This window comes from the organism of the source record quoted next, unplaced genomic scaffold (genome assembly GCF_019419815.1).
Source record: "Pyrus x bretschneideri cultivar Hongxiangsu unplaced genomic scaffold, Pyrus_bretschneideri_v1 Contig2, whole genome shotgun sequence".
Classification (NCBI taxonomy): Eukaryota; Viridiplantae; Streptophyta; class Magnoliopsida; order Rosales; family Rosaceae; genus Pyrus; species Pyrus x bretschneideri.
The window spans coordinates 2,570,751-2,592,025 of NW_025999501.1; the positions used below are offsets into that span (position 1 = coordinate 2,570,751).

The window sequence follows — 21,275 nt, forward strand, 5'->3', positions numbered from 1 at the left end:
TGTTGCTTAGAATTGGACCCCATAACTGATTGGATGATACGTCAACAAACTCCAAGCCACGAAGTTCCTCAAAAGTATGTGGAACAACACCAGAGTGGTTATTGTGAGAGAGATTTAGTGTCACCAAGCTATCTTAATCACTAAATTCAGTTGGTATCCCTTCAGTAAGCACGTTATGACTCAAATCTAGCACGGACAGCTGCACTAACCTCCCTAACTGAGTTGGAATTTCATGGCTCAACTTGTTAGTGCTCAAATTCATGTGGTGCATTTTCACAAAGTTCCCTATGCTGCTTGGATTGACTGGCTCAAGTTGTTAGCGGATAGGATAAGATACTCTAGATCAGTCGGTGATCAAAGTTCTTGTGGTATACCACCCGAAAGTTGATTTTCATTGAGTATAAGCTTCACCAAAGAAGTAAGCCTTCCAAGTTCCATAGGGATCTTCCCAACTAAACGATTTGAAGAAAGATAAAGCAAATGTAGTTGAGTCAAGTTTCCAATCTCAGCCGGTATGAAACCAGTAATATTGCTCCCTGCAATCTCAAGATTTTTTAGCTGCAGAGACTTACCCCATTTATGTGAAAGTTCACCATAGAATCTTTTGTTGCTTAGATTTATGTAATCCAAGTTTGGATAAACACCAAATTCTCCAGATATGTTTCCAGTGAGCTGGTTTCCATCAAGGCAGGAGTCTATATAGGGTTGTGCAGTCCCTCAAGCTCTTGGGGATTTAACCTGTGAAATTTGCAAGAAGTCCACCCGGGCAAAGGCCCTCTGGCAAATGACCGGTGAAATTGTTTCTGGCAAGCCTCAGAACAACCAAGTTCATGATATTTGTTATCACTTAGGGAATGGAACCTGAGAAGCGGTTGTCATGTAGTTGTACAACTTGTATTCTACTCAAATTCGCAATTGACATGGGAAGAGGACCACTGAGTCTATTCTCCATGAGATTTAGAACAACAAGAGAAGTAAGCTGGCCTATTTCTTGAGGGACTGAGCCATTGAACTTGTTTTTATTTAGGTACAGGTCTCGAGATTTGTTAGGAAACAGATTTCGGGTGGAATTTTACCCGACAACTTATTATCCTCAAGATTATGAGTTTTGAGAAGGAGCTAATTTGAGGTGGGATGGAATCAAAGGGCTTATTTTTGCTGAAATCAAGGTATACAAGATTAGGGAAGGAAAAAAACAGAAATTCTTGTAGCGTACATTGTATACCGGAGTTGGTTAGGACAACAAGAGAAGTAAGCTAGCCTATTTCTTGCTGAAATCAAGGTATACAGGCTTGCATGAAATCCCAGTCCAAATTTTACATGGATTTTCATTAGCTTTTCGATTTCTTGAAGAATCGGTGGCATTGCTGGGAAGGTAAGTCCATGAGCTTAGATTTTGGAGCTGGGTTCGGTTTTGAATGATGGCTTTCCATTTGAGGAGAGCCTCTGCTTCACCATTAGAACTAGAAGAAGCGAACACAAAGTACTTTGGTGACAAAAGCAGCTGAACATACAAGATCAGGCAATAAGCAAGAGAGCATACGTTATCACAAGTTGGATTTCTCATCGCTTTCGTTTGAGCATACAATGTTTATTCAGGGCTTGAAGGATTTATTTGCAATGCCATTAGATGTTATTCTGCCATCCTGCTTATTTCAAGATGATGTGCTGAAGACTTTGAAAATACTTCAGTCAAACTCTCAAAAGTCTTTGGGAATGTTTGTTTCTTTCCACAGACTGTTCTTCCATTGCAACCTTGGAATTTTCTTGTTGAAATTACATGAAAATAATAGGCATTTGGTCCAAGTGAGGGTTCATTCCAAGTGACGTTGAAAACCCTCTAATAGTGAAGTTAAGGCTCCACACAAAAATCAATTAGCAATAGAGAGAGTAACCCGACTCCTGATAAACCATTGCAATGTTTCTTAATATTCCGATCACATCCTCACAATCTATTTATGACATTGTGGTACAGGATAACGGATGGTCGCCATCATTGAGTACCTCTCGCAGGACAAGGTCTATCCACACATACGAAATCTTGCAGAAGTCGGTATATAAAACATAAGAAAAAGAAAAAGAAATATGAAACAACTCTCTGCCATATATTTGTATTATTGATACAACCAGCAAAAGGGAGGTCTGTGACTATGAACAAATTATATTAAGTCTAAACCAGGATTATAGCATATACATATATAGCACAGTTAATTGGTAGCTACATATCTAGCCTGGACAAATTTATGGAGATTATCCAAGTTAAAATCCTTCTAACTTCCTCAACTACTAGAAAAATTCAGCACTCTACCTGTCCCTTCCCTTTATCGGAGATTTTGATTCGATCTGAGAAACGTCGTACATGGTGGGCCTAAACCGAGGATTTGCATGTACGCATGCAACTGCTAGCTTAAAGACAGTAGTAAGTTCAACCAGAACTATATCTGTAGGTGGTGCAATGCGATCGTCCAACAAATCCCCCAGCATTCTGCCTTCCCTGATTACGGGTGATAACAAACACCCGATTAGATTATTGGGGTGCTTTCCTTGAATCACTTCAAGTGCTAACACGCCAAAGCTGTAGACGTCACATTTCTCAGTTACCTTCAATGTGTAAGCGAACTCTGCCAAAAGGGTAAGTACAACAAAATTTGGATGTCAAATAGTTTTCTTTAAAAGATCTGCCTAAGAGCACAATTACAAAAGGAATTGATCTTATGTCAAATAATATGGCATGTTCTGCGTCAAATTATCCACCAATCAAGTGAATTTTTCTTCGAATGTGTAGTTCAGATAGACAGCTTAACAACATATGTAATGTAATGGAAGGCCAACAAGAAATTACCTGGTGCTACGTATCCAAATGTGCCTGCAACGGCTGTCCAGTTAGAAGAGTTAATCTCAAGTACTTTAGCAGTGCCAAAGTCAGAAATGCAAGCCTCATATTCATCGTCTAGCAAAATGTTCTTGCTGGATATGTCTCTGTGAACAATTGGCGGGGACACATCACAGTGCATGTAGGATAGGCCATGCGCCACGCCTTTAATGATATTCAGCCTTTTACTCCAATCCAATTTCTTAGCCTCCTCATCATTGTCCAAGATTGAATACAAGCTACCCCTTTCAAGGTACTCGTAAACCAAAAACGAGTGTTGTGAATGTGAGCAAAAACCATAAAGCTTGACAATGTTCCGATGGCGTATCTCAGTTAATATCTTTACCTCGTTTAGAAGCTCTTTCCGAGTGCTCCATTCACCATCAGCTGGAGTGTGGAGCTTCTTTACAGCTACCAAGTCATCTGAGGGCAGCTTTGCTTTGTAAACATTGCCAAACCCCCCTCTTCCAATGCAATATGCATCATCAAAATCCTCAGTTGCTTTTATGATTTCTTCATAAAACAACTTTCCATCAAAAATTGAAATCGTGTGCAGTTCAAATTCTTTAGGCTGCATGTCACCCTCTTCTGTTTGTTCGCATTTCTTTCTTCTTAATAAAGTGAGAAAATTCCACTGGAGGCAATTACAATTGCCCCCACCACAGTTGGCAAGATTATGTACACAACTATGGAACCAATTTTCGATTTATGCTTCTTTTCGCCAATACTATTGTTGCAGGGCACTAGACCTGTTGCATTGCCACACAAACCGTTGTTTCCTTGCAATGCTTCCTCAGGAGCCTCTTGGAGTGCTTTGTTATTTGGAATTGGACCCGATAACTGATTGTTTGATATGTCGACAAACTCCAAGCCGCGCAGGTCAACAAAAGAACTTGGAATAACACCAGAAAGGTCGTTGTGGGAGAGATTTAGTGTCACCACACTATCCAAACTGGAAAAGTCAGTTGGTATCTCTCCAGCAAGAATGTTATGACTCAAATCCAGCACTGACAGCTGCAGTAACATGCCCAACTGAATTGGCATTCCATGGCTAAACTTGTTTTTGCTCAAATTCAGGTGGTGAAGTTTTGCAAGGTCCCCAATACTACTTGGTATCGACTGGCTCAAATTGTTTGTGGACAGGTCAAGATACTCGAGTTCAATCAGTGATCCGAGTTCTTGAGGTACACCACCAGAAAGTTGATTGTCATTCAGTATAAGCTTCAGCATAGAAGTCAGCCTTCCGAGTTCCATAGGGATCCTCCCGACTAAATGATTTGAGGAAAGATTAAGCAAACGAAGTCGAGTCAAGTTTCCAATCTCAGGTGGTATGGAACCAGTGATGTTGTTCCCTGCAATCTCAAAATTTGTTAGCTGCAAAGACTTGCCCCATTTGTGTGAAATTTCGCCGTAAAATTTATTGTCACTTAGGTTTATGTAGTACAAGTTCGGATAAACACCAAAGTCTTCAGAAATATTCCCAGTAAATTGATTTCCATCAAGGCGAACTCTGTACAATGTTGTGCAGTTTCTCAAGCTTTCTGGCATTCGACCTGTCAGACGATTGCCATTTGCAGTGAAATTTGTAAGCCTTCCACCTTTGCAGATGTTCTGCGGCAAATGGCCAGTTAAATTGTTTCTTGCAACTCGGAACACAACCAAACTCTGAGATCTCCTATCACTTCCGGAATGGAACCTGAGAGCGGGTTGTCACGAATGTACAAAACTTGTAATCTGCTTAAATTACCAATTGACCTGGGAATAGGACCACTGAGCTTATTCTCCATGATATTTAGAACAACAGGAGACTTCATGTTTCCAATGTTTTCCGGGATAGGTCCTGAAAGATTGTTCCGATATAGTTCAAGCAAGGTAAGGTTCCTAAGGTCACATAAGGACTCCGGGATAGGACCTGAAAGGTTATTCCTGTAAAGGCTTAGATGGCGGAGAGATATCAGATTCCCTATTTCTAGAGGAATAGAGCCAGCAAGCATGTTTTCATACATGCATAAAAATCTTAATCTATTTAAGTTGGCAAGAGTTGGTGAGAAGGAACCTGTGAGATTGTTGGTGTTCAAGTAAAGCTCTACCAAATTCGAAAGGTTACCAATTTCTAAAGGAATGGAACTATTAAGAAAGTTCCTACACAAGTTCAAGTAAGTGAGATTGGTTAAATTTCCGAAAGAAGAAGGAATTGAACCAATCAAATTATTAGCGGACAAATCAAGATGGACTAGTTTGGAGAGTTGACTAATTTGAGATGGAATGGCACCAAAGATCAAGTTCACGCTGAGATCAAAGTATTCAAGATTTGGGAACAATGAGAATGAAAATCCATCGAGCGTACCTTGTAAGCCAGATTTCGTGAGGTTTATTTTGATGACACTCATGGCACCATTGCAAGAAATGGCAAACCAAGTGCATGGACCAGTTGCGTTGGAAGGGTGCTGCCACGAAGTTAAGCGTGCGTGAGGATCTTGAAGACCGGTTTTCCATTGAAGAAGAGCAGCAGCTTCTTCATCAGACATAGCAAAGTCAAATGCTGATGAACTGAAAACAATCAAGAACACGAAAAGGAAACTCAGAGAGCTTGAACAGTTCTTAAAGGTTGGTGATGGAGATGTTCCCATGGTGCTTGTAATGGCTTTAACATCCCACAGATGTTCTCGTTAACAAACTTATGAACAGAGTTTCAAAAACTTGGAAAATTCTTGGAGAAAATTGTTATTATCCATATTTTTAGTCAACTTGGTTTTTTCAAATTTTATATTGGAATCTGACCATTGAATTCAAAGAGCATTACAAATATCTGATCAAAGAAAAGAAATATTTTGTACTTCTAGAGTAGAAAATTAGATGGTGAATTACAAAGTTTAATTAATAACCAACTATGATGGTGGAATTTTCTTTCATATTTGATAGCATAATATATGTCAGAAAATACTGAGCCATAAAATTAACCAGAAATAAAAACAATACAAGTTTTTAGTTTATTCAAAAACACTTAGTACTTTGTTTTGCATCTTTTTTTGTTTTTGGGGCTCTGATGAGTAACGACTATTGTTTTATTAATTTAGGTTGAGACGTTTTGATATAGACGCCTCGTTTTTTAATTTTTTAGACTAAACATACACTCCTTTGAAAATTTAATCAAGCATTTTCCTAAAATTTCGATTAGTAATTTCAGTTTTTCACATAAGTTTATTTTGTTTAGAATTTTAGTTTTTCACGACTTTTCCTAGACATTTCATTTTTTTTTCTTTTCCTTTTATCCCTATATTTATGCATTTATTATCCATCTCTATGCATTTTTTTATAGTTTGTTATAATTTTACTTTTTTTTTGTGAATATAGTAGAATATTTATAAAAAAAAATTGTCAGATTTTATTATTTAGAAGACCCAACACATAATCAAGATTTGTTTGATTATATAGCTACATCTAGTTCCCTATAATATAGACACATTTAGTTTTATAGTGGATTTGATTTTTTGTATTTCTCGGTATATTTAGAATGCAAATGTACCAAAAGGTTTATCAGATAAAGACATTTAGTTTTGTGATACATTTGTGATTTTTTGTTCATTTGGTCTTTTGGTACATTTGGAATCTAAACGTACCAAAAAGGTTACCTGACAATGGGCACATTTAGTTTTATAATACATTTGGTTTATCTGTACATTTGAAATCTAAACGTACCAAAGGGTTGCATAACAATGGGTACATTGGGTTTTATGGTACATTTGAATTTTGTGTACATTTGGTTTCTCGGTACATTTGAAATCTAAATGTACCAAAAGTCGATACTTTTGTTCTCAAATGTACCATAAGTTTTAAGTATATTTATTATATATCTATAAGTGAAAAAATATGTATTGAAGATTTTTTATTGAGACATTTTTCATAGGAAGAGAATTTTTTTTTTTTTTTAAATACTGATAATAAGGTAATGAGGAATTAGTTAATTAATTTTTTATTTTATTTTATTAAAAAAATGTCATTTAATGTGTAGAAGGGGATTGACGAAATTAAATTCCTATATTGTAGGCAATTAGTTGCTAAGTTACCTTATGCCTCTATATAAATACATTTAAATTAATGACATGGAAATTAAATAAATACAAAATTATTGAGGTGGCAATTGATCAAAGCACCTTAATCAAATCTTTAAAAGGGATGAATGTTTAATCTAATAAGTATAAAAAAGATGTAGGGCATTCTAATTTTCCCATTTAGGTTTGATTGATGGAACATTGTTCATGTACATACACTGGCCGTTCCATCTTCCTTGTGTTCTTGATTTTGTTCCTGTTTTTTTCCTCTAGGTCATTTTCACCATTACCATGGTATCGCGACCGTTGATATATAAAAATGATTTACAGAACCAGATGAACTATTTTATGCAAATCGTTGAAAGATTACGAAACAAATTTTAGAGTAAATTACATTTTATTGCTTAGGTTTACGTCCGATTACAACTTTATACAGCATCTTTAAAATATTTAAATATCATACATTTATTAATATTTTATTTCAATATTACATAACCGTTAGTCAATCCGTTAACTTGACTGTTAAGTGATGATGTGACAAATCTGAAACTTACTTTTGTGCTGACATGGATGCTAGCCAACAAAATCAAAAAAACGAAGAACTCAAAAAAAAAAAATATCGTTTAAACGTAAAATAATTTAAACTTTTTATTAAAAACCGTGGGCCCCACCCCCTACCACCTTCCATCACCACTCTTCTTCCCACTCCGTCAGTCTCTTCCCCACCCATTTTTTACTTCCCTCACCGCCAGAACCACAACCAATTCCCCCGCCAAAACTACAATCATTTCATACTTATTTTGTTGACGGATATTGCATTGTGGTTCTGGCAGTGAGGGAAGTAAAAATTGGGTGGGGAAGAGACTGACGGAGTGGGAAGAAGACTGGGGATGGGAGTTGGTAGGGGGTGGGGCCCACGGTTTTTAATAAAAAGTTTAAATTATTTTACGTTTAAACGATTTTTTTTCTTTTTGATTTTTTTTATTGGCATCCATGTCAGTACAAAAGTAAGTTTTAAATTTGTCACATCATCACTTAACAGTCAAGTTAACGGATTAAAATATTTTAAAGATGTTGTATAAGGTTGCAATTACAACCAAACTTAAGGAGGTAACTGACCCTAAATTTTAATATACAATTTAAAAATTGAACAAAGTAAGATATTACAGGCACTTTAGCTGAGGTTTTTCTTTTTTTTTTTTTTTTTTTTTGTTATTGTACTTGTAGTTTAACAAGTTAAGTGAGCAATAGAATAACACATCATGAGACACGCAGCACACTTTCGCAGTGGCGCTTGTGAAGACTCGGCAACAGTTTTTAGAGGCTAAATCCTCAAATTAGTGGCGTAAGATCGAAAATTGGACCAAGTCATACCTCTGCACCCGTAGTACCACAAACAAAACGTCTCACGTTTGCTACATCATGTGAGTTGGTCTCGCATTTTCTCCTCTTAGCGGCTATACCAGGTCATGTGGTCATTCAGAGAAGTGGTGTGACATAGCAAAAATCAAAATCACGAGACGCGAGGCTTGCCTACACCCCTGATTACGCCGGTAACATCAACAAGGGCATGACTCCGAGAACATTCATAGCATTGCGGCGGCTGCCAGCAAATAGCTAATGATCAACTGTAACGCGCCACCACCCCTCTATTTTCTCTAATCCCAGATATGAAGATGCAAAACAAAAGTCCATGTGTTTTCCTATTAACTACATCAGCTCCCATAAAGAAAATGCTGCATCAGCTTCTATTAAAAATAACACTGCACCGGCAAGTGAATTCCGACCAACTTTAGGCAACTATAGTACAAAGGTTTCTTCTTAATTCAAGTCAGGAAAGAAGAGCGACAAGCGTACTGCCGGAAAATGATTCAGATATGGGCTAGAACCCTTCGGCAAGCCTGGCGGTTGCTGCCTTGAGCCGATATCTTCCCAGTCCAAGCATTAGAGAAAGTGTGGGGATAAGGCCGACCTCGTTCCGCTACATTCATGAGATTCTACGGTAAGGTTTATCCGCTGACACTTCATGGTGTCTTCCATGAAATACCAGTCCAAACGCATTGGCTTTGCATTTGTTTTCGGATTAATTGGGGTGTAAGTCCATGAGGTTGATAGGATCCTTTATTTAGTGAATTACTTGATCACTAAGAAAAATAGTTTTTTAATGTAACTAGAATTTGAGCCCGCGCGATGCCGCGGGTTGCAAAACTATGCTATACGTATGACATAAAAGCTATCTCTCAATCCATGCCAAAATGTTCCCAATCAAGATCAATCACAATTGTCACAGAGCAATGCTCTGTTCAAAGCTTCTAAAAAGGAACATAGCTACTAAGATGTAATAACTATCAAACTCATATAAATATAAACACATATTCCATTACATTTCGAGTAAACTAAAACTCAAAAACTCTTTTTGACATTGCATTGTAAATCCCCTTCTAGACCAGAAAAGATAACCATACTTCCAAAGAAATATTTTATACACAAAAATAGATAATCAGGTAAACATATTATCCATTGGTTTACCATATGTTTTCCAAACCGCCGAGACTACTAATTATGGCTATTGTCAATTTCATGCAAAATCAAAGAAATATTATCCATTGGTTTACCATATGTTTGCCCGAAGGCTTTTCTAGTGTTTACAGCCACTTCTAGTATAATTTAGTTTGACATTGATATTCAAAATTTTCATGCAATAAATTGGCAAGCGATGCTGAATACTAAATTACGAAAACAATTATATGTACTGGGCAAATGTGCCTTGAAGCTCAGAAATACAAAACACATAGCCAAAAACTCAGTAAAAAGCAAGGAATCGTTAACTCATTAAGGAAAAACAACAAAGAAAGCCATTGGGTTACCATCGTCGAATGGTCTCATTTTCCTTGAAATGGGGGTACTGCCCGAGCTTGAATTTTCATGCCCTGAAAAATTCAGAAAAAGAACATGTTTCAATCCCCAGATAGACGCATTCTATATAAGAAAAATACATGAAAATATAATGAAGTTCAGAAATCCAACCATGTTGGTTAAATTCCTCGTGCCAGGTCACTCAAGGATGACCTCCTAGTACATAAACTTCTAAGTGAGAGTTGACTTGGTTTCACAATTCCGACTCATGCGCATTTTTGTACACCATTTTGCACAGCCCTAAGATCCTGTATTACAATTTGAATTTCGGTTACACATGCATACACTACAAATGTAGTACAGTGATTTAAAACAAAGACTCTGACTTATCACTTGCAGTCATGTTTCCAATTGCTGCATCTCTTTGTTTTATTAATTTTTCTTTAGAATCAAACATAAATCACATAGATAGTTCAAAAACCTAAAAAAAGAAAAGAGAAATTACAAAATCATAGTGAAAAGCCCTACCAAAGCACATTAATTATCTAACTAATGAACGCGATTTGAGAAACAAACACCTGTTTGAGTGCTACCGATCAGATCTTGCCCTTGCATTGCTATTTCCACAGAGCACTCTCTACACAAAATCCCAAAAAAAAAAAAAAAATTAATACATAGTCCATGCACACACAAATCAACCAACAAATAAAAACAAAACAAAAAAAAAAAAATCTTCTTTTTCAATCATTTTCTCATATCGGGAACCACCTGCTAATACCCTTCATGGCCAAAGCACTAAGAATAATTCATATATGTTTTTCAATTTTCAAATCACATACAAAGTGGAATATAAATCTTAGAACTTTTAAGCTAAAAATAGATGCACTATTTTTCCAGACTCCCAAAGAAAAAGAAAAAAGAAAAGAAGGCAAGTGGAAGCACAAATCTTGTGAAATAATTATGAATATTCTATAAATAATCACATGCAGATCATTACCCGATTAATCACCAAAAGATCACAACATAAATCCACTGCTAGAAATTGAAAGACATAGCATATTATCAGTTCAAGATTAAAAAGAAAACAAAAAAAAAACAGAAAATTCACAACAAAGCAAGCCAATGAACAAAATCCACGAAGAAAATCTCAAAATTCCAAAACCTCTAAAGGATTATGAAAACAAAGACGCACCTAGAACTAAGAGCTCCGTGGAAGCTCCGTTTACACAAAAGCTATAACTAAATGTAAAATTTGGATTTTTACATTGTTTCTTCGTTTTTAACAATATTGGGGTTGCAAGCATATGGACGGTGGTATCTTGGCTTCAAATTTTGAATGTGTAAAGGTTGCTGTCATTTGATACACAACTGCAAAATTTGGATGCTCCAGTGGAAGATCAGGCAGCAAATTCAAAATTCAAAACACAAAAATCCAAATTAAACACAATTCAAAAGCGATTTAATAGTTACCAACGATAAATCCACCATGCATCTAATATAAAAAAATACAAAATTAAACAAAAAAAATACAGAAAGAAGAAAAGGGTACCACATATTTGCATGTCGCTGTGGCTCTTCAGAACCCACAAAATTCGAGCCAAAAGATGGTGGTGGCGGTGGTTCCGTGAGAGGCGGTGCCGCAGGGTGAGATTTCTTTAGCTGCAGGTATTTGCTGTCGTACAAGAAAACCCGATAGCCATGCGCAAACACATACAGGGAGAGAGAGAGGAGAAAAGAAGAATACATCCAGATGAAGTAGAAGAGTCGAGAAGAGGCAAAATCGAAATTATACAAATCAAGCAGGGGCAAAAAGAGAAGCACACTGCTTTAGAACAGTGCCACCCGAGTTTGGGTTTTAGGATATATAGAATTTGTTGTTTTGCCGTTTATGGAGTTTGTTAGTAAGTGGAATGCCTTGTTGGCACTTCTGGGTCCAGTCCCTTTAAACGGAGCAATAGCTCCCTCACTTTACCAACGGTTATATGAAAAACATATTTTTTAAAATGCACAGCACGTTTTCTATGCTCTTCTTCTTCTCATTCTCCATATTCCTCCATTACTGCAACAGGTTGAGGTCGAAACTCAGCTCCGGTTAACTGGTATCTGTCATTAGTATCACCCACCGATCCCGGCCTTTTCCCTCCTTGTATGCCCCGCCACAACCCCAACACCCGCCTCGACGTGATGGATGCTCGAGTTGCTGCGTTGGAAGCATCTGTGGATGCTCTCTCTGATTCCATGGATGCTCGCCTTGCCGCTTATTTGAGCAATTCCGGCGTGAATTAGCTTGCACGGGCGGGGGCGTCGGCTCCTCTTCCTCTCAGATCCTCACGGATCCAGCTAATGCTCATGATTTGGAACCCAATCGCACTCCTCGTCGTGATTTCTTGGATGCTGGTGGTGGTACGCCACGAGCTCAATGGCAACACCGCGTTGATTTTCCTCGTTTTCTTCTCGATGATGATCCCCTTGCTTGGATCTACAAGGCGGATCAGTTCTTCAATTATTATCCCACTCCTCTTCAATTATTGTCCCACTCCTGAACACCAGAAAGTGGTCACTGTCTCCTTCCATCTGGACGGTGAAGCTTTACAGTGGTTCCGATATGGATAAATTGCTTGCACTCTACTCCTCGCTGGGAGGATTCTACCAGGGCTTTCTGCCGCGAATTTGGTCCCAATGAGTTTGAGGATTGTGCTAAGACGCTATTCAAGCTTCACCTGAGAGGTACACCCAAAGATTATATACTCGAATTTCGGCGTTTGGCTAATCGTACCACTGATTTGGGCCATATACTATTGAAAAGTTGTTTCCTAGGGGGTCTTAAGCGTGAATTTAAATATGATGTGAAATTGTCGTCCTACTGATGTTCATGAGGCCATTTCTTTGACTACGCAACTTGATGCTAAGTTCACTGATCTTAGGGTTGGCTATACTAAGATTACTCCCAATTTTAGATCTCCTGCTACATGTTCCCATACAACCAACCCTTACCTTACAGACCAGCTAACTTGCCTATCAAGCACCTTACCCCTGAAGAAATTCAAAAAAAAAGGGAGAGAGGGTAGTGTTGGTTCTGTGATGCAGTGTGTTAACAAGCAGTTGCTTATGCTTGATCTGTTAGACACTGAGGAGGATAGTGAAGAACCTGTAGGTGAATTGCAGCCTGCCCTCCAACAAATGGAATTTAGCAAGTTGCATTCTATGGCACTACTGCAAAGCAAACCATTAAGACAATGAAAGTTGAGGGTGTAGTTAAGGGTCAGCTTGTGAAAATTCTCTTAGATTCTGGTAGCTCCCACAATTTTGTGGATTCTAGATTACTGAAAAGGCTTGGTTGGCAATCTTAGACAACCTTTAGTGGGTATAACTGTGAGATAGATCTATTTGCTTTACCTCTATGAGGTAGTGATCTAGTACTCGAGGTCTAGTGGCTTTCTTCAATAAGCCGTGTCGTCTGGGATTTCCAGCTTATGACTCTTGAATTCTAAGGGTAGTGTCCAATATAAACTCACTCATCTGGAGAGTGGTTCTCCCCTCATCCAAGAGGTTTTTTTGCACCAACTTGATAAAGAACTCAATAACTCCAATCTAGGGCTCTTTTTATACTCCATGGAGACCAAGAAGTTAGAGGCCTGTGATTTCAATCCCACTCAGTTATGTGACTTACATAATCTATTGGAACAGTTTGGAGACATTTTTGGCTTGCCTACCAAGTTACCTCCCTCAAGGGATCATGATCACCAGATTCCCTTAATCCCTTATGCTCAGCCTCCTAACATCAGGCCTTATCACTATGGACCACTCCAAAAAACTAAGATTGAGAAGGTTGTCAAAGAACTTTTAAATGTAGGTTTCATCAGGCCCAGTCACTGTCCATTTTCTTGTCTAGTACTCTTGGTCAAGAAAAAAGAGGGCACCTGAAGGCTTTGTATGGATTATAGAGAATTGAATTCTATAACCATCAAAGACAACTATCCCATCCCACTCATTGATGATCTTCTGGATGAGCTTTTTGGAGCTCAGTATTTTTCCAAACTTGATTTGGGGTCTGGTTACCATCAAATCCTCATGCATCTTGCAGATATTGAAAAAACAAGTTTTAGAACACATGAGGGCCACTATGAATTCTTAGTGATGCCCTTTGGGTTATCCAATGCCCCCACCACTTTTTAGAATCTTATGAATGATATTTTCAAACCTCATATGAGGAAATTCATTCTTGTATTTTTTATGACATTCAGGTTTATAGCAGGAGACATTACTTTTAGCATCTTACAGAAACATCAGCATTTTGTCAAGAAGAAAAAATGTGCTTTTGGTCAAAGTAGGATTGAATACTTAGGGCACATTGTTTCCAGAAATGGGGTTGAGGCTGACCCTTCTAAAATCAGGTGTATTGTGGATTGGCCTATTCCTGCTAATGTTATAGCTTTAAAGAGATTTCTAGGGTTGGTAGGGTATTACAGAAAGTTTGTCCCAGGTTATGGTAAGATCTGCCAGCCTGTTTACCAACTTACCAAAAGGGATAACCTTCATTAGACCCCTAAAGCTACAAATGCCTTTCAAACCCTTAAGGACATTATGGCATCTCCACAGGTCCTTACACTGCTCAATTTTAGTCTTCCCTTTATCCTAGAGTGTGATGCTTCTGAAAATGGCACTGGTGATATGCTCCAGCAGCAAGGCAAACCCATAGCTTTCAACAGTCAAGCTCTAGGTCCAAAAAATCAAGCTCTATCTACTTATGAAAGAGAGCTTATTGCCATAGTACGTGCAGTGAAAAAAATGGCAAAATTACTTATAGGAAAGGCATTTCATTATCAAAAAAAGACTATAGCAGTTTGAAGTATTTTCTGGATCAAAGGGCCAATACTCTATTCCAACAAAAATAGGTGTCTAAATTGCTGGGTTTTGACTATGAGATCCAATATAGGAAGGGATCTGAAAATCTAGTAGTTGATGCCCTATCTAGATTGCAGGAGCCTATTTCACAGGATGCAGGTCATTCCACTACCATATATGACAGTATGTGCTTGATGGCTGTGACTTAACCATATTATGGGTGGTTAGATGAGTTGAGAAGACATAATGAACATGATGAGTGGATTCGGGGAAAATTGCAAGAATTATCAAGTATGGATCCTAGCTTGGCTGCCAAGACTACTGCATCTAAGTTTAAGTTTGACAATGACTTTCTTAGATACAAATCTAGGATTATGATAAGTCCCACATCTCCCTGGAAGGCTAAAATCATAGAAGAGCATCATGACACTCCTATTGCAGGTCATCAAGGAGAACTCAAAACATATCAAAGGATAAAGAAGGGTTTTTACTGGCCTAGTTTGAAGAAGGATATCAAGTCCTATGTAGCATAATGCAATATCTGTCAACAAAATAAGTATGAAACCATATCTCCTCCAGGATTGATTCAGCCTCTACCTATTCCCCAACATGTTTAGCAGAATATTAGCATGGATTTCATCACAGGGCTGCCCCCTTTGTAGAGGAAAAACTGTGATTTTTGTTGTGGTTGAAAGGCTTACAAAATATGCCCACTTCATGGCTTTGGCACATCCATTTACTGCATCCTAGGTAGCTCAAGTGTTTGTTGACAATGTTTTCAAACTTCATGGCATGCCTGCCACCATTGTCATTGACAGAGATTCAACTTCCCTAAGTGCCTTATAAAAGGAGTTCTTCAAATTGCAGGGTTCTAAGCTCTGCATGAGTTCAGGCTACCACCCTCAAACGGATGGGCAAACTGAGGTGGTTAACAAGTGGGTGGAGACCTATTTGAGATGCTTTGTTGGAATTCAACCTAAAAAATGGGTGGAATGGTTGTCGTTGGCAAAATGGAGCTATAATACATCTTACCATTCATCTTCAAAATTCACGCCATCTGAATTGGTTTATGGTTATCTTCCTCCCATTATAACTGATCATGAAGTTGGTACTGCCAAATTGGACTCAGTGGAGCATTGCTTGCAAGAAAGGGATAAGAATGCAGGCTAACAAGCACAGAACTGAAAGAGAATTCTCTGTGGAGGACTTTGTGTATCTCAGGTTAGTTCCTTATCAATTACTAGGCTTTGAATTCTCACTCCTTCCACAAACTGCATCCTAAGTTTTATGGCCCTTATAAAGTATTGGAAAGAATTGGTCGTGTGGCTTATAAATTGCAGTGACCTGAGGGCTCTAAAATTCACCTAGACTTTCATGTTAGTTGTCTCAAGAAGCACTTGGGCAATTTGGTTCAACCAGTTGCAGTGTTACCAAATGTCACATGAGAGGATTCAGTTCAGGTGCAGCCTCACTCAGTGCTAGCTCGGAGGATTTATAAGAAAGGACAAGCTGCAGGAGTGCAACTGCTCGTGCATTAGGTTGGTCAAGTTGCTGAGGAAGCAACTTGGGAAGATTTCGACGAATTCAAGACCAAGTTTCCAGAGTTTCAGTTGTGAATCTTGAGGACAAGGTTGTCATAAGGGAGGAGTAATGATAGGATCCTTTATTTAGTGACTAAATCACTAATAAAAATAGTTTTTTTAATGTAATTTGTTATTTTGTCATTTATGGAGTCTGTTGGACTGGAATGCCTTGTTGGCACTTCCGGGTCCGGTTCCTTTAAATGGAGCAATAGCTCTCTCACTTTACCAACGGTTATATGAAAAATTTATTAAAAAAAAAAAAAAAAAAAAATACACAGCACGTTTTCTGTGCTCTTCTTCTCCGTTCTCCATATTCCTCCATTACTGCAACAGGTTGAGGTCGAAACCGAGCTCCGGTTAACTGGTATCTATCAGAGGTTTGTTTTTGAAATCAGGCTTTCCATTTGAAGAAAGCCTCTGCTTCAGTAAAATTAGCAGAATCGAAAGCAACATTTTGCACAGAAATAAGCTTGGCATACAAGATAATGCAGGCTAGAGAGCAAATTTGATCAAAGTTGAAGATACCATTCGTTTTGTTTTGGTAAGAAAATGTAGTTCAGGTGGCTAAATTTGTAATCCAATCTTCTGTTACTGTTCTGTTTCAGAGCTAAGACTTCTGACTATAGAGATGTCTCCTTTTCTTTCAAATCATTAAAACTCCGTCCATTTGATGAACGGTGCATTTTGTCGTTGAAACGAAACAAAAATAATTTGATAGGCAAGCCGTAACCACCTTGCTAATATCTGATGGCACACAAAGAAGTAAAGAACTTAACAAAATTACAAGACCAATGGAATTCCCAAGTACCATTACTTACGATGATTTGAAATGTCATGGGAAATTTCGTGCATGGTAGGCCTAAACTCCGGATTAGTATTTAAGCATACAACCGCTAGCTTTAGGATAGTAAGAACTTCATCCAGAATTCTACCAGTCGGATGCGCAAGGCGATAATCCAGCAAATCCGGCAACATTTTGTCTGTCGTGATTGCAGATGACAACAAAGACTCCACTAGAATGCTAGGGTACTTTCCTTTGATCACTTCCAGTGATAACACCCCAAAGCTGTAGACGTCGCATTTCTCTGTCACCTTCATTGTGTAAGCAAGCTCTGCGACAAAGGGTAAACATAGTTTTTTTTAGGAGAGAGATGTTGCATGAAATCGATACTTTAACAACACATGTTTAAATTGTATAGTAAGAAAAAATTTGTGGACTATTATATACTATGTATTACCTGGTGCTATGTATCCAATTGTGCCTGCAACTGCAGTCCAGTTAGATGAGTTATAATCTAGAACCTTAGCAGTGCCGAAGTCAGAAATCCGAACTTCATCTGCATCATCTAGCAACATGTTCTTGCTGGATATGTCTCGATGAACAATTGGCGGAGACACGTCAGAGTGCATGTATGATAAACCATGAGCCACACCTTTAATGATATTCACCCTCTTACTCCAGTCCAACTTCTTAGCTTCCTCATCATTGGCCAAGATTGAAAACAAGCTACCCCTTTCAAGGTACTCGTAAATCAAAAATGAGTGCCGTGAATGTTGACAGAAACCATAAAGCTTAACAATGTTCCGATGGCGTATCTCAGTTAATGCCCTTACCTCGTTTAAGAACTCTTTTCGATTGCTCCACTCACCACCATCACAAGGGCTGTGGAGTTTCTTAACTGCTACCAAGTCATCCGACGGCAGCATTGCTATGTAAACACTTCCAGCTGAGCCTCTCCCAATGCAATATTTAGCATCAAAATCCTCAGTTGCTTTTATGATTTCTTCATACAATATTTTCCCATCAAATATCGATATTGCAAGCAATTCGAACTCTTGGGTTGAATGTCACTGTGTTCGTTTTGTTGGAATTTCCTCTTTCTTCTCAAAGTGATATAGATTGCATAGAAAGCAATTATAAATACCACAAAAGCAGGAAGCATGATCAAGAAGTGCACAAAACCAATTTTAGAGTTAGGCTTCTTTTTTCTAGGATTATTATTGCAGGGCTGCAGACCTGTAACATTCCCACACAAACCTTTGTTCCCTTGCAATGCCTCTACTGGAGCCTCCTGAAATGCTTTGTTGCTTGGAATCGGACCCCATAATGATTGTATGATACGTCGACAAACTCCAAGCCACGAAGTTCCTCAATAGTATGTGGAACAACACCAGAGAGGTTATTGTGAGAGAGATTTAGTGTCACCAAGCTTTCTAAATCACTAAATTCAGTTGGTATCCCTTCAGCAAGCGAGTTATGACTCAAATCTAGTACGGACAGCTGCTCTAACCTCCCTAACTGAGTTGGAATTTCATAGCTCAACTTGTTGGCGCTCAAATTCATGTGGTGCATTTTCACAAAGTTCCCTATGCTGCTTGGAATTGACTGGCTCAAGTTGTTAGCGGACAGGTCAAGATACTCGAGATCAGTCAGTGATCCAAGTTCTTGTGGTATACCGCCCGAAAGATGATTTTCATTGAGTATAAGCTTCACCAAAGAAGTAAGCCTTCCAAGTTCCATAGGGATCTTCCCAACTAAATGATTTGAAGAAAGATTAAGCAAATGTAGTTGAGTCAAGTTTCCAATCTCAGCCGGTATGAAACCAGTAATATTATTCCCTGCAATCTCAAGATTTTTTAGCTGCTGAGACCTACCCCATTTATGTGAAAGTTCACCATAAAATCTGTTGTTGCTTAGATTGATGTAATCCAAGTTCGGATAAACACCAAAATCTTCAGATATGTTTCCAGTGAGCTGGTTTCCATCAAGGCGCAATCTGTACAAGGTTGTGCAGTTCCTCAAGCTCTTGGGGATTCGACCTGTGAGACGGTTGCTATTTGCAGTGAAATTCACAAGCAGTCCACCCCGGCAAAGGCCCTCTGGCAAATGACCGGTGAAATTGTTTCTGGCAAGCCTCAGAACAGCCAAGTTCATCAGATTTGATATCACTTGGGGAATGGAGCCTGAGAGGCGGTTGTCACGTAGTTGTACAACTTGTAATCTGCTCAAATTCGCGATCGACATGGGAAGAGGACCACTGAGTCTATTCTCCATGAGATTTAGAACAACAAGAGACTTAAGCTGGTCTATTTCTTGAGGGACTGGGCCATTTAACTTGTTTTTATTTAGGTACAGGTTCTCGAGATTTTCTAGGAAACAGATTTCTGGTGGAATTTTACCCGACAACTTATTATCCGAGAGATCAAGATATATGAGTTTTGAGAGGGAGCTGATTTGAGGTGGGATGGAATCAAAGAGCTCATTCTTGCTGAAATCAAGGTATACAAGATTAGGGAAGGACACAAACGGAAATTCTTGTAGCCTACCTTGTAAACCGGAGTTGGTAAGGTTTATCTTGCTGACACTTCCTGCAGGATTACACGAAATCCCAGTCCACATATTACATGGGTTTTCATTAGCTTTTTGATTTCTTGAAGAATTGGTGGCGTTGCTGGGAAGGTAAGTCCACGAGCTTAGATTTTGGAGCTGGATTCGGTTTTGAATGCTGGCTTTCCATTTGAGAAGAGCCTCTGCTTCGTCGTTAGAACTAGCAGAAGCGAACGCAATGTACTTTGGTGACAAAAGCAGCTGAACATACAAGATAAGGCAATAAGCAAGATAGCATACCTTATCACCAGTTGGATTTCTCATGGCTTTTGTTTGAGCATACAGTGTATAATCTGGGTTTGAAGGATGTATTTGCAATGCCATTAGATGTTATTCCGCCATCCTGCTTACTTCAAGATGGTGTGCTGAAGACTTTGAAAATACTTCAGTCAAACACTCAAAGTCAAAGTCTTTGGAATGTTTGTTTCTTTCCACAAATTGTTCTTCCATTGCGACCTTTGAATTTTCTTGCTGAATTACTTGAAAATAATAGGCATTTGGTCTAAGTGAGGGTTCACTCCAAGTGACGGTGAAAACCCTCTATTCGTAAAGGAAGTTAAGGCTCCACAAAAAAATCAATTAGCAATGGAGAGAATAACCCAACTCCTTATAAACCCTTACAATGTTTCTTAATATTCCGATCACATCCTCACAATCTGTTTGACATTGTGGCACAGAATACCGGATGGTCGCCATCATTGAGCACCTCTCGCAGGACAAGGCGCATTCACACCTAGAAATCTTGCACAAGTCGGTATATAAAACAAAAAAGAAAAGGGAAAAAGTCTTAACCTTCTCACCGTGGCCTACAAACTCACAAGCCGCAAGCATATAAACTCAGATTTTTCTCTCTAGTTGCTACATACGTACTTGCAATCCGCTTTTAATTTTTCTTTTTTTGGTGCTAACTAACCCTTTTTTTTATTCAAGTGATAATCTACACTAAATTAATATAAACTAAAGGAAACGAACATTGGTGCAAAACAAAAGAGAAAATTACTCAAGTCAACTTGACTACTTGAAATAGTAAGGTTATATATCTAAATTTACATGACACTAAAAAAAAAAAAAAAAAAACGAAACAACTCTATGCCAGATATGACACGCCCCGACCCCAATATTCCTTGAATATCAGGATAGGCACGTACTAGCCGACACCCGAGGGTGACGAAAACCATTTATTGAGTGTAAATACTGAAAACAAAGGATAAATAAGGTTTATAAATATAAAAGAATAATTAATATGCAAATAAGGACCGTGTTCAGAGCACACCACTAATCTAGAACACTAAAAGAAAAATAATATAAAATTGAATGAAACGAAGGAGTGGGTCCTACACCGAGAAGACTTGAAGATGCCGATGCGAAAGTGCCTGGACGTCGGGATTGTATGCCTCAATTCTTAGTCCTGAAGGGGGCGCAAAACAAACATAAGTGGACCAGGTTGACATATATATAATAAAACAGTTATCAACATACAAACCCCCAGGTTTTATGAAAACACATATATATAATGATAAACATAGGTTTTCCGAAACCTAGCATGTCGTGCAATGTCTCAAATCATACTTCGCATAAATAATAAACACTAGTAAATATCCGATAACTCTTCAGGCCCCATGCCGGCTTCCCGTCTCTGAGCCGACAGTCAGAGGAAAATACACTTCAGGCCTCATGCC

At 38.4% G+C, this 21,275-nt stretch overlaps 5 protein-coding genes and 2 long non-coding RNA genes across 8 annotated transcripts; 1 reads left to right on the top strand and 6 right to left on the bottom strand.

Moving 5' to 3' along the window:
* Positions 1-2,783: 2,783 nt before the first annotated feature.
* LOC125476954 (MDIS1-interacting receptor like kinase 2-like) lies at positions 2,784-3,451 on the bottom strand. The gene has a single exon (XM_048583660.1). It carries the CDS (start codon positions 3,447-3,449, stop codon positions 2,787-2,789), a length of 663 nt encoding a protein of 220 aa, XP_048439617.1. The 5' UTR covers positions 3,450-3,451; the 3' UTR covers positions 2,784-2,786.
* Positions 3,452-3,484: 33 nt separating this feature from the next.
* LOC125476680 (MDIS1-interacting receptor like kinase 2-like) lies at positions 3,485-4,420 on the bottom strand. Its single transcript, XM_048583016.1, has one exon. The coding sequence runs from the start codon at positions 4,418-4,420 to the stop codon at positions 3,485-3,487; it is 936 nt and encodes a 311-aa protein (XP_048438973.1).
* A 70-nt stretch (positions 4,421-4,490) lies between these two features.
* LOC103936427 (probable leucine-rich repeat receptor-like protein kinase At1g35710) lies at positions 4,491-5,522 on the bottom strand. Its single transcript, XM_048583659.1, has one exon. The coding sequence runs from the start codon at positions 5,500-5,502 to the stop codon at positions 4,501-4,503; it is 1,002 nt and encodes a 333-aa protein (XP_048439616.1). The 5' UTR covers positions 5,503-5,522; the 3' UTR covers positions 4,491-4,500.
* A 4,086-nt stretch (positions 5,523-9,608) lies between these two features.
* On the bottom strand, positions 9,609-11,496 carry LOC125476701. 2 transcript variants are annotated; one of them, XR_007257997.1, is made up of 4 exons: positions 11,330-11,496; positions 10,359-10,417; positions 9,952-10,088; positions 9,609-9,854 (listed from the first exon to the last, which is right to left on the bottom strand). It is a non-coding gene; the product is annotated as an uncharacterized LOC125476701 (long non-coding RNA). The 2 variants fall into 2 exon arrangements; XR_007257998.1 differs by lacking the exon at positions 11,330-11,496 and adding an exon at positions 10,973-11,182 and having other exon boundaries at positions 10,357-10,417.
* A 163-nt stretch (positions 11,497-11,659) lies between these two features.
* LOC125476702 lies at positions 11,660-16,479 on the top strand. Its single transcript, XR_007257999.1, has 2 exons — positions 11,660-12,507; positions 15,493-16,479. It is a non-coding gene; the product is annotated as an uncharacterized LOC125476702 (long non-coding RNA).
* A 492-nt stretch (positions 16,480-16,971) lies between these two features.
* Positions 16,972-17,921, bottom strand: LOC103936418 (MDIS1-interacting receptor like kinase 2). The gene is made up of 2 exons (XM_009346252.3): positions 17,447-17,921; positions 16,972-17,320 (listed from the first exon to the last, which is right to left on the bottom strand). Exons 1-2 carry the CDS (start codon positions 17,913-17,915, stop codon positions 17,019-17,021), a joined length of 771 nt encoding a protein of 256 aa, XP_009344527.2. The 5' UTR covers positions 17,916-17,921; the 3' UTR covers positions 16,972-17,018.
* A 346-nt stretch (positions 17,922-18,267) lies between these two features.
* LOC125476681 (MDIS1-interacting receptor like kinase 2-like) lies at positions 18,268-19,920 on the bottom strand. Its single transcript, XM_048583017.1, has one exon. It carries the CDS (start codon positions 19,918-19,920, stop codon positions 18,268-18,270), a length of 1,653 nt encoding a protein of 550 aa, XP_048438974.1.
* Positions 19,921-21,275: the final 1,355 nt, after the last annotated feature.

Excerpts from the sequence above, each read along its gene's own strand:
- LOC103936418 (XM_009346252.3), bottom strand. The coding sequence starts at position 17,915 with ATGCTGCCGTCGGATGACTTGGTAGCAGTTAAGAAACTCCACAGCCCT. Across the intron at positions 17,321-17,446 it reads AATTGGATACATAGCACCAG|AGCTTGCTTACACAATGAAG; the intron begins GTAATACATAGT and ends CCTTTGTCGCAG.
- LOC103936427 (XM_048583659.1), bottom strand. The coding sequence starts at position 5,502 with ATGGGAACATCTCCATCACCAACCTTTAAGAACTGTTCAAGCTCTCTG.
- LOC125476954 (XM_048583660.1), bottom strand. The coding sequence starts at position 3,449 with ATGCAGCCTAAAGAATTTGAACTGCACACGATTTCAATTTTTGATGGA.
- LOC125476681 (XM_048583017.1), bottom strand. The coding sequence starts at position 19,920 with ATGGCATTGCAAATACATCCTTCAAACCCAGATTATACACTGTATGCT.
- LOC125476680 (XM_048583016.1), bottom strand. The coding sequence starts at position 4,420 with ATGCCAGAAAGCTTGAGAAACTGCACAACATTGTACAGAGTTCGCCTT.